A 9,210-nucleotide genomic window follows, 5' to 3' on the forward strand; every position below is an offset into this window, starting at 1 on the left:
TTGTATGTAAAAACATTTAATCATCTTCACCAACTACCATGGCAAATCTTAAATTGCTAATTTGCTATGTTTGATTACTAATGTTGAGAAGATATACTATTTATTAAATATCTTAAAAGCAAATTATTTTAGATATTATTAATTAATACTTGAGACAAATAAAGTCTTAAATAACAAAATACTCTATGTGAGGACTAAAATAATAATAAAAAAAAATTAATGTGAAGCTTAAGAACATACTTTGTGCAAAAATACAAAAAACAAAAATATACCTTAAGCTTTAGGTTTGGTCATATTCCAATTTGGTCATGTATAAGCAATACATACAAGAACAAACATCTATCTCTGTTGATATTTGAATACTTTATATACAATCAACATTTTAAAGTATAAACTTAAAAATTATTCATAATAAAAATATCAATCTACTCACTCTTTTGTATACTCTATCTCTTACTCTTATACTATATTATCTCAAAACCAAATGACTACATATAGTATATGCATACATATCATTTGGTAAGTTGATTTAAAAAAGAAAAAAGAAAACCTAGTGTTTAAAAACAAAAATTCAAAGGTTAGTAAGGCCTTATAGTCTATTAGCCCATATATTGGGCTTCCACTAATTAGGTCGGTGGCAAACTTCTTAATAACACAAAGAGAATTTTTTGTTCATAAACCCTATATCATTCTCAGATCGTGTGTTCTCTGTTATTGCTACCAAAATTCGACTTCATACCCTTCAAATTGCTTCACTCCATCAGTAATTTTTTTTGTATTGCTCTCTTATTCATTAATTTTTCTAGGATTGTTTTCACCACCGTCGACTCCTCCAGCAGCATCTTCTTCTTCTCCTCTAGCATCATCTATGAGACCTTGGAGAGCTAAAGGTAATCTCACCTCCAAACCTGAAAAGTGAGAACATGAGAACATTTAGCTTGCTTCTCAAGCAAAACAAAAAAAAAGCTTTAAAAATAAAACAAACCTTCAAATGTCTCCTTTGTTGCTGACTTGTAGTCTGATGATTTTAATCAAGACTTTTATTTGAACTGAGGAGATTTTTTTCACTCTTTCTCCCGGAAACGACTATGCCGCTTAGCCCAAATATTATATTTTTGTCATTGCATTTTGACTATTTTGAGTAAAACAAAGAATTACAAAATAAGATTAGCTCACATCATTGAAATATATTCGAACTCAATTTAAAACATTACTTTGTAGTTGTTATAGGTAGTCATTCTTTTCTGCAAGTTGCAAAAAAAAAAAAAAAAGAGTCATACTTCTACTGTAAAATATAAATTACAATAACAAAGACTTCCATACAAATTTTTAAAAAAAAAGTTTGATGTATTACTGTGTGCCTTTTATACTAGACAGAAATGCTTACCAAAATTTATCTTTTAACAAAAAAAACAAAAAATGTTAATATTCTTTTTCAATGAGAGTAGGTGGTAAAAATGACGACATTGTATGGTCATTTGATTCCCGTGAACCACTTGATGATAGTTTGTAAAAACGTACGTGCACGCACACACAAAAACACTCGCACTGATTGACATTCTCCGAAACTTTCTTTATAAAACAGGAGAACTCCATAATGATAAATTTCTTAAGTAGCTAAGCGAATTCACAAGTTTAACCAACTAAGCGAATTCACTAATGTCTCTGTTACAGGTCAGAAACTTCTTACTCATCATCCAATAATTTCAAAGTCCTTGGCTTCTCCTATACTTACTTTCTTTCCTCACATTTTGCCTCCGAATGTTTTCAGGATTTCTGGCAGCTCCTTCGACCACTATCATCTGGATTGACAAGTACTCTCACTTCACTTTGCTGTTTTTTTTTTGTCTCTGTCATCTTATCAAAATTTGAAACCCACTTAAGTTAACTTTTTTATATTTCCAAAAACTACAAAACAGAGTCGTTCACTACCAGCTGTGACTCGGGCGAGTCAGACCCGTGTCGGGATGACGCGGCTGCTCTCACCCTCAAGTTTGCAGCTATGGCTTCGATCCTTGTCGCCGGAGCCGCCGGGGTCACAATCCCTCTTGTAGGAGGAACACTCCTCCCGTCGAACGGTGGATTAATGAGGGGAGCCAAAGCATTCGCAGCAGGAGTGATACTCGCAACAGGGTTCGTTCACATGCTCTCCGGCGGCTCCGAAGCTTTGTCCGACCCGTGTCTGCCGGAGTTTCCTTGGAAAATGTTTCCATTCCCGGAGTTCTTTGCCATGGTCGCGGCGCTTCTCACTCTGCTCGCTGATTTCATGATCACGGGGTATTACGAGAGGAAGCAGGTGAAGATGATGAACCTCTCTGTCGAGTCGCTTGGTCAGCACGGTTCCATTATTTCGGATCCGGGTCTTGAATCGGGTTTACTGAGGGACGAAGATGGAGGTGCGTTGCATATCGTGGGGATGCGTGCTCGCGCGGACCATCACCGTCATAGCCTCTCCATGGGTGCCGAAGGTTTTGAGGCTCTCTCAAAGAGAAGTGGTGTTTCCGGTCATGGACACGGCCACGGCCACGGGGACGTTGGCTTGGACAGTGGTGTAAGGCACGTTGTTGTTTCTCAGGTAAGGTTAAGACTTTTTTTTTTCTATTTATATTCTGACTTTGACTTTATATTTAGTAAGTTCTGACTTTTGAGTTTTGATTTCTTGTTCACCTTATTAATGATTTTTTCAGGAGAAAAACAAATATTTGACTTTATTCATACACAATGTAGCTAAGTCAGTGTCGCTTTTAATAAAATAAGTAGATGGGATTATAGTCAATTGTCTAATACACTGTACATGACTTTCATGGTAACTACAGCTGGAACTACATAGAGCTAGCTAGCTTTGTTTTAATGAAATTACAGCGCTGTCTTTGATCTGTAATATTAATCGATTGACATTTTCTTCTACCACAATCAAGTCCATTAGAATGTGAGTGCAACGAGTGATGCTATTTCCTATTTAAAAATGTCACATTACATTAACAATTTATTTATATCTAGTTTTCGAAAAGTATTTTTTATTGTCATTTTGATCATTAGTTACAAAATAATGATAATATAAGTCATAAGTGTTCATTCTATACTAAAACTATTTTTTGGAAACATGTTTTTTTTGTTTTTGTTGGTGGTATTTTGACGTGTTCATTGAGTCATATGTGACCTAGTCAAACGATTCCGTTTATAAGATCTCTTTTTATATAAAACTGATGATACGATCTGATGTTTTATATTTCAGATACTTGAAATGGGAATAGTATCACATTCAATAATTATAGGAATATCACTTGGAGTATCACATAGCCCATGCACCATACGTCCCCTCCTTGTCGCTCTTTCCTTCCACCAATTCTTCGAAGGTTTTGCCCTAGGTGGTTGCGTTGCAGAGGCCAGACTAACCACGCGCGGATCATCCATGATGGCTTTCTTCTTCGCCATCACTACTCCCATCGGTGTGGCCGTGGGAACGGCCATTGCATCATCTTACAATTCCTACAGTGTTGCGGCATTGGTGGCTGAAGGGGTGCTAGATTCTCTCTCTGCGGGAATACTAGTTTACATGGCGCTTGTTGATTTGATCGCTGCGGATTTCTTGAGCAAGAAGATGAGTGTTGATTTCAAACTTCAAATTGTTTCCTATTGCTTTTTGTTTCTTGGAGCTGGGATGATGTCAGCTCTCGCTATTTGGGCTTGATAAGTTTTAACTGTTTTTTTGGTAAATATATCAAGCTCTTTGATTTTCTTTACTGAATTTGTGTGTATGGAATTTAATCCTTTTGATTTTTTTTTTAATGTTGTTTGTTGTGATTTGTTTATGAAAGTAGTAATTGGACTGATCAACAAGTTTATTACTCTATTTTATTTAATAAAAATATATATGGCGTACGTTTTGAAATGTTCACTCGGTAGCAAATTTTCACCGTCCAATCTTTCTTAAACCTTTTGTAGCTGGTTACGAAAACAATAGCTTATACATGCAACTGATGAATCCGAAGGCTGGGCCAAAAAACAAAAGAAAGTTTTGAAATACCCAGCCCTAAGCCTTACATATAGATTTCCAAGAGGAAACAATAAGCTTTTTCGTTTTGGTACCAAGTTGAGGGACTTGGAATGGTCGTGCCTATATAGGAATATATCGCAGGAAAAAGTCCATCTCCTACAAGACAAGAATAAGAAGTGGATTATTACGTGGAGATCTTCATCAAGATATCAACAACACTATGTATGAATGTATCTATAATTCTATAGTAGTTATTTGGTATTTTGTACTATCTATATATCTAGTATATGAACAAAATTGATGAAAAAAAAAAAAACAAAGTTGATGAAGTGCCTAAGTTAAAAGAGCATGCTAAATCATTTCTCTACTAGTTTAGAAAAACATTGTATAATCCATGAATCATAGCTTTGTATATATATTCCTTTAGTTATAATTTTAGTTAAAACTTTAACAACAAATTAAGGAAAGTACTGTTTGAAAAACAATATGAATTAACTTTTTCCAAAAGGAAAGGAGAATTCTTATTAAGATTTGTATTTCATGGAAGCTAGGTCAAAAACGAGAATATTTCATTATCTGTCGAATAAATTGGATTATGGAGGACGATGGTTCCCATGTATGATGAAGAAAAAGACGAACCCTATAATTAAATTGTTCTTTTTAAAAAAAAAAAAAAAAATTTAAGGAGACAAATTCTCTATTGAGGAGATAAACTCTATGTGAAACAAATTCCGCCACCTAATTTATCATACATATTCATGTGAACCAAAATAATTAAATCATCTTCACCATATATATTACTTTAATTTGTTGCCACCTTTCTGATATTTTGTTCGATAAAGGTGACAAACAATTTTGTCCACTGATACCCAATCTCTTCCACTTCAGTTCTCTTCCTTTCAAATTTTATCTCTGAGATCTTTTTTACAGCATTTTCCACAATTATGTAGTGCTTCCTATATAATTTATATTATTCATTTGTTCGTATATTATTAGAAAATACTCCATAATTTATATTATTCAATTATGAAGTATTAATTAAGCCAAACTTAATTATATAAATTATATTTTTACGTTTTTTTTTTTGGTTTGAGAATGTTAATATTATTTGCTGATCTTGTATATATAGTTTGGAGAAAAATACTAGCCATAAACAAATAGTAGCAAATAATTAAGAGATGTCGGGAGATCCAAATTTAATCATATATATATTTTTAAAAAAGATTATCAGAATATTGTAACTACTGATTAGATGCAACAAATACACGTGGAATCTTTTACAAATTGTTATATGCTTTTCACCAACCACATCTCCCACCTTCACCAATTAACCACAGAGAGCCACGCTAATTTTTCTGATTTTACAAAAAAAAAGAATATCTCAAAAAATTCGACTATATAATAAACACACACTTTATTCGATATACATACATTCGCATTTTTATAAATTTACAACGGTCCGTGAGAGTGAGTGTATATATACTTTTATATACTCTCATCCTTTGTAGCTCTCTCTTCCTCCACCACAATCCATGGCGATAAACTAAAAAAAGCAAGAATACACATCTCTCATCTTCCTCTACCTCAAACACCTAATCTATTACTCTCAACCCCGTTTCCTAATTTTCCCTACCCCAATGGAGCGCGCAAGGAGACTTGCCTACAGAGGCATCGTGAAACGTCTCGTTAACGACGCTAAACGACACCGTAACCCCGATACTCCCCACCTCGTCGTCCCCCACGCTCCGGCGAGGTACGTCTCTTCTCTTTCCCCTTTCATCTCCACCCACCGATCCGTCAATCCCACCTCCGCAGCCGCCTTCGCGAGACACCACCACCACCAACAGACGCGTTCGATCTCCGTCGACGCTCTCAAACCCGGCGATACTTTCCCGCGTCGTCACAACTCAGCAACCCCAGATGAACAAAGCCACATGGCTAAATTCTGTGGTTACGACCACATCGATTCGCTCGTCGACGCTACGGTCCCCAAATCAATCCGATTAGGTTCGATGAAGTTCTCCAAATTCGACCAAGGCTTAACCGAGAGCCAGATGATTCAACACATGGTTGATCTGGCTTCCAAGAACAAGGTTTTCAAATCTTTCATCGGAATGGGTTACTACAACACCCACGTCCCTACTGTGATCATCCGTAACATTTTGGAGAATCCAGCTTGGTACACTCAGTACACTCCTTACCAAGCTGAGATCTCTCAAGGTCGTCTCGAGTCTCTCCTCAATTTCCAGACGGTTATCACCGATCTCACGGGTCTTCCTATGTCGAACGCTTCGTTACTTGATGAAGGCACTGCTGCTGCGGAGGCTATGGCTATGTGTAACAACATTCAAAAGTATAAAAAGAAGACCTTTGTGATTGCTAGTAACTGTCACCCTCAGACGATTGATATTTGCAAGACTAGAGCTGGTGGGTTTGATTTGAATCTTGTCACGGCTGATCTCAAGGATGTAGATTACAGTTCTGGTGATGTTTGTGGTGTTCTTGTTCAGTACCCTGGTACTGAAGGTGAGGTTTTGGATTATGCTGAGTTTGTTAAGAATGCTCATGCTCATGGTGTTAAGGTTGTTATGGCTACGGATTTGCTTGCTTTGACTGTGTTGAAACCCCCTGGTGAACTTGGTGCCGATATTGTGGTTGGTTCTGCTCAAAGGTTTGGTGTTCCCATGGGTTATGGTGGTCCTCATGCTGCGTTCTTGGCTACTTCACAAGAGTATAAGAGAATGATGCCTGGGAGGATTATTGGTGTTAGTGTTGATTCTTCTGGAAAGCCAGCTCTTCGTATGGCTATGCAGACTAGAGAACAGCATATTAGGAGGGACAAAGCCACTAGCAACATCTGTACTGCTCAAGTAATCACTCCTTACTATCTCTGATTTACTCAGTAGAGCATTAGATGATATATTGATATATCCTGATGAGAACTTCATCTTTTCCTTTTGTATAATGTTTGTTTTCCTTATCTTGCAGGCGCTGCTTGCCAACATGGCTGCCATGTATGCTGTTTACCATGGACCTGCTGGTCTAAAATCTATGGCCGAGCGTGTTCATGGTCTTGCTGGCGCCTTTGCTTTAGGGTTGAAGAAGCTTGGGGTTGCAGAAGTCCAAGAACTTCCCTTCTTTGACACTGTAAAAATCAAGTGTTCGGATGCACATGCTATTGCTGATGCAGCTACCAAAAGTGAAATTAATCTGCGTGTTGTGGACTCAAACACTGTGAGTCTCCTTTGCTTTGGCCTTTAAGGGTTCTTACTTGTATAACAGCAGACCGATCTCTGAATATTTGGATATGATTACTTAATTCAGATTACTGCTTCCTTTGACGAAACAACCACCTTGGATGATGTCGATAAACTTTTCAAAGTTTTTGCTTCTGGCAAGCCTGTAAGTGTTTGCTTATTCCTCCTTTTGTCTTTTGTTGTTTACTTATCAGCTCCGTGCACCTTGAATAAAATTTGATTGTTTCCAATCCGCTTCAGGTTCCATTCACAGCTGAATCTCTAGCACCCGAAGTTCAGAGTGCCATTCCTTCTAGCTTAACAAGAGAGACCCCTTATCTTACCCACCCAATCTTCAACATGTACTATTCTTTCTTTCTTTTTTGATCTTGAGTGGTTTATTGCTTGCGGATTATCAGTTTCTCATCTTTATTTTTATTTTTAACTATGTGATTAGGTACCACACAGAGCATGAGTTGCTTAGGTACATTCACAAGTTACAGAATAAGGATCTATCACTGTGCCACAGCATGATTCCGTTGGGATCTTGTACGATGAAACTAAATGCGACAACTGAAATGATGCCAGTTTCATGGCCAAGTTTCACCGACATTCACCCTTTTGCTCCTGTTGAACAAGCACAAGGTTATCAGGTTAGTCACTTTCTTGATTCATCTGAGGTTTGATCTATGAAATTGAAAAATCAACTGATTTCGTTTCTACATTTATGTAGGAAATGTTCCAAAATTTGGGTGATCTCTTATGTACAGTCACTGGGTTTGACTCTATCTCATTTCAACCTAATGCTGGCGCTTCTGGTGAGTATGCCGGGCTTATGGTTATCCGTGCATATCACATGGTAAAAGCTTACATCCTAAATTTGAATCTAATTGTTCACCTTCAATTTATTTTAATTGTATAAACTGAAAAGTGAATGAATGAATGCATTATTGCATTGTCCAGTCAAGAGGAGATCATCACCGTAATGTGTGTATCATACCTGTCTCTGCACACGGTACAAACCCTGCAAGTGCTGCTATGTGCGGGATGAAAATTATTACGGTTGGAACTGATGCTAAGGGAAACATCAATGTTGAGGAGGTGAGAAAAGCTGCAGAAGACAACAAAGACAAGTTAGCCGCTCTTATGGTTACCTACCCTTCAACTCATGGAGTCTATGAAGAGGGTATCGACCAGATTTGCAACATAATACACGAAAATGGAGGTCAAGTGTACATGGATGGTGCCAACATGAATGCACAGGTGAAAGATCTTAATCTGCAAACAGAGATCTCAAGGTTTTGGTCTTATTTGTAACAGCATGGTGTTGGTTTTTTTGTAGGTTGGTTTGACAAGCCCTGGTTTTATTGGAGCCGATGTGTGCCATCTCAATCTCCACAAGACCTTCTGTATTCCTCATGGAGGTGGTGGTCCTGGTATGGGTCCCATTGGTGTGAAGAAACATTTGGCACCATTTCTTCCTTCTCACCCCGTGGTTAGTCTTTCATCCTTCATCACTGTTCTGCATCTTGGTTAATAATCATTAGATTCCTTATTTTTTGGTTTCCTCCATTGCCATGTATAAAGATATCTACTGGTGGTATCCCACTACCCGAGAATACTGAACCGATGGGTACAATAGCCGCTGCACCATGGGGATCTGCGCTTATCTTGCCAATATCTTATTCTTACATTGCCATGATGGGATCTGGTGGACTCACTGATGCCTCCAAGATTGCAATTTTGAATGCCAATTACATGGCAAAGCGTCTAGAGGTAGTAGAACATCTTTGTCTCCTCTTTGTCTATTCATCGTTTGAGAATGAAGAAAGTCTAATTTTCCTCTTGATTTGTTTATACAGAAACACTACCCAGTTCTTTTCCGTGGTGCTAATGGAACAGTAGCACACGAATTCATCATAGACTTGAGAGGCTTCAAGGTATTACAGTGTTGTGAACTGAATGAAACTAAAGTAT

The 9,210-nt window shown here is 37.4% G+C and overlaps 2 protein-coding genes across 2 annotated transcripts in view; both read left to right on the top strand.

Moving 5' to 3' along the window:
- Positions 1,502–3,822, top strand: LOC104729960 (zinc transporter 9-like). The gene is made up of 4 exons (XM_010448997.2): positions 1,502–1,674; positions 1,772–1,814; positions 1,920–2,575; positions 3,236–3,822. Exons 1-4 carry the CDS (start codon positions 1,660–1,662, stop codon positions 3,689–3,691), a joined length of 1,170 nt encoding a protein of 389 aa, XP_010447299.1. The 5' UTR covers positions 1,502–1,659; the 3' UTR covers positions 3,692–3,822.
- The window catches only part of LOC104733159 (glycine dehydrogenase (decarboxylating) 1, mitochondrial), a gene marked incomplete in the record, with an annotated part of 5,745 nt that continues 1,955 nt past the window's right edge, over positions 5,421–9,210 (top strand). Inside the window, 10 exon segments of the mRNA XM_019234015.1 lie at positions 5,421–6,867; positions 6,986–7,231; positions 7,322–7,399; positions 7,495–7,595; positions 7,691–7,886; positions 7,967–8,092; positions 8,197–8,496; positions 8,576–8,728; positions 8,821–9,009; positions 9,096–9,173. Coding sequence (XP_019089560.1) covers positions 5,635–6,867; positions 6,986–7,231; positions 7,322–7,399; positions 7,495–7,595; positions 7,691–7,886; positions 7,967–8,092; positions 8,197–8,496; positions 8,576–8,728; positions 8,821–9,009; positions 9,096–9,173 — 2,700 coding nt within the window.

This window comes from Camelina sativa, chromosome 12 (genome assembly GCF_000633955.1).
Source record: "Camelina sativa cultivar DH55 chromosome 12, Cs, whole genome shotgun sequence".
In the NCBI taxonomy this organism is placed as follows: Eukaryota; Viridiplantae; Streptophyta; class Magnoliopsida; order Brassicales; family Brassicaceae; genus Camelina; species Camelina sativa.